Below are 2,842 nucleotides of genomic sequence, written 5' to 3' on the forward strand. Positions count from 1 at the left end.
TCATCAACTTCGAATAAAATATTACTTATTTACAAGAAAATTCTAAGAAGGTACTTACTTCAGGTACCTTTATCCTCAAGATTAGATTAAAAAATACACACAGGCCATGGATTTCTAAAAGAATAGGTACTTGAAATAAAGAATATGATTGTATTTGATTAGGTACTCATTGGTATGACCCAATCTAGGGGGTTAGGTTTTACTCAAAACTGAGGAAGGAAGAAAACTGCACTTTTATACCGGTATATAAATTATTTTTTATTAAAAATGTTAGTGACTTCAATAAATAAATTAATTAAAATCTTTGTCAAAATTACGTAATATGCATATTACGATACCTTACAACCTATTTAAATACTGAACTTAAATTAAAGATCACAAGCGTAGTTTGAGCCTCCCATCAGGGATGTGGTGTAGGGCATCATTTCGTATTAGGTATAGTCTTACTTGGCGTTTAGAAGCACTTCCTGTGCACGATGGAGGGGCCGGACTCGTCGTACTCTTGTTTGGAGATCCACATCTGTTGGAAGGTCGATAGGGACGCGAGAATGGAGCCTCCGATCCATACGGAGTACTTCCTTTCCGGAGGTGCGATGATCTTAATTTTCATTGTGGATGGAGCGAGGGCTGTGATTTCCTTCTGCATACGGTCGGCGATTCCAGGGTACATTGTGGTACCACCAGACAACACGGTGTTGGCGTACAAGTCCTTACGGATGTCAACGTCGCACTTCATGATGGAGTTGTAAGTGGTCTCGTGAATTCCGTTAGCTTCCATACCCAGGAATGAGGGTTGGAACAACGCCTCGGGGCAGCGGAAGCGCTCGTTGCCGATGGTGATGACCTGGCCATCGGGTAGTTCGTACGACTTCTCGAGCGAGCTGCTGGAGGCGGCCGTGGCCATCTCCTGCTCGAAGTCCAGCGCCACATAGCACAGCTTCTCCTTGATGTCACGAACGATCTCACGCTCGGCCGTGGTCGTGAACGAGTAACCGCGCTCTGTAAGGATCTTCATGAGGTAGTCCGTGAGGTCACGGCCCGCCAGATCCAGACGTAGGATGGCGTGCGGCAGCGCGTAACCCTCGTAGATGGGCACGGTGTGCGAGACGCCGTCGCCGGAGTCCAGCACGATACCGGTGGTGCGCCCGGACGCGTACAGCGACAGCACGGCCTGGATGGCCACGTACATGGCGGGCGTGTTGAACGTCTCGAACATGATCTGCGTCATCTTCTCGCGGTTGGCCTTGGGGTTGAGCGGTGCCTCGGTGAGCAGCACGGGGTGCTCCTCGGGCGCCACGCGCAGCTCGTTGTAGAAGGTGTGGTGCCAGATCTTCTCCATGTCGTCCCAGTTGGTGACGATGCCGTGCTCGATGGGGTACTTGAGCGTGAGGATACCTCGCTTGCTCTGTGCCTCGTCACCCACGTACGAGTCCTTCTGGCCCATGCCCACCATCACGCCCTGGTGGCGCGGCCGGCCAACGATGGACGGGAACACGGCACGCGGCGCATCGTCGCCCGCGAAGCCGGCTTTGCACATGCCGGACCCGTTGTCCACTACCAGCGCGGCTACTTCCTCGTCGCACATTTTCAGTTAGTCTGCAACAAAAATTATCTCCATTAAACCACACATTCAACACTCATCATTATTATTATCATAATCTGTACTACTAGAACTCTGAAACACTTTATGTAAAATGTTTCTACAAAATAAAAGATTTCTATTATTTTTTAAATATTATCAACCCATTATCGGCCCTCTACAGGGCATAGGTCTTCTCTAAGAACGGAAAGACCTTAGCTGAGACCACGGTCACGGTTATTTACACGCCTTTGAAAACATTATGGAGAACTCTAAGGCATGCAGGTTCCTCACGATGTTTTCCTTCAAACTCAAAGCTTAAAACGCACATAACTGAAAGTTAGAATAGGCCCATAGGGTATTGAACTCGGTCCCCCCGAAAATTAGGCCGAAGTCCTAACCGTTAAAACAGCTAAAACACCGCTTATCCAAAACCAAGTTGCTAAAGAGTTGCTAAAGTGATTCCAAAATGTTTAAGTCTCACGGACAAAATAAATTCTATTTATAGATCGGAACTACATAAAATGTTTTTCGATCGGAACTGAATTAAATTTACATTCCCTTATGCCATTTACCGTTAGCATAATGCCATATTATAATTTTTAAGCGAACTAAGTGTGATTTCAATTTCCCATTCGCACGAGATATTTATCACTTCACTGTATCAAATTACCAAATTACGTAAACGAATTACATAACTGAAAAACACTTCACTCGACACAGGTAAGTATAGTTATAAAAACTGTGAAGTTATATCTAACTATCCACTTTTAATTCCTATTTAATGAAAACTTAACACAAATAAAATTAAACTTAATAAAATAAATTTAAATAATGAAACTTACTTTTTAAATTAAATTACAAAGTAAAGTAAACGCGACAGCCCGCTACGTCCAGCACGCAGATTCAAAATGAGTAATATACGGCTCTGCATGAACTATATAAAACCGTCTTATCACAGCTGCACTATCGGTGGTAGCATAATATCCCACCAATCACAATTTTTGTTACCATATATGGTAAAGCGTATCCACATGTGATTAAGACGTTGGCCCGATAAGAACTGGTAATAACACTTTATCATAGATAAAATGTGAAATGATAAGTGATAAGGCGACCAAGTTGTTGAGGCTCGTGGAATGTGCGCGCGCGGGCCTCGAACTAAGTCGCACCGAAGCTATGAGGCGAAATGATGTAATCTACCATGAACCGACTGCTCAGTGTTGCGTATGTGTCGGAAAATATTTGCTCAGTAGTTCCACG

At 44.5% G+C, this 2,842-nt stretch overlaps 1 protein-coding gene across 1 annotated transcript; it reads right to left on the bottom strand.

Annotated features, from left to right (window-relative positions):
• Nucleotides 1-286: 286 nt before the first annotated feature.
• LOC120629634 (actin, cytoplasmic A3a) lies at nt 287-2,576 on the bottom strand. Its single transcript, XM_039898627.1, has 2 exons — nt 2,425-2,576; nt 287-1,596 (listed from the first exon to the last, which is right to left on the bottom strand). Exon 2 carries the CDS (start codon nt 1,583-1,585, stop codon nt 455-457), a length of 1,131 nt encoding a protein of 376 aa, XP_039754561.1. The 5' UTR covers nt 1,586-1,596; nt 2,425-2,576; the 3' UTR covers nt 287-454.
• Between the last annotated feature and the right edge of the window lie 266 nt (nt 2,577-2,842).

Source organism: Pararge aegeria, chromosome 14, assembly GCF_905163445.1.
Source record: "Pararge aegeria chromosome 14, ilParAegt1.1, whole genome shotgun sequence".
In the NCBI taxonomy this organism is placed as follows: Eukaryota; Metazoa; Arthropoda; class Insecta; order Lepidoptera; family Nymphalidae; genus Pararge; species Pararge aegeria.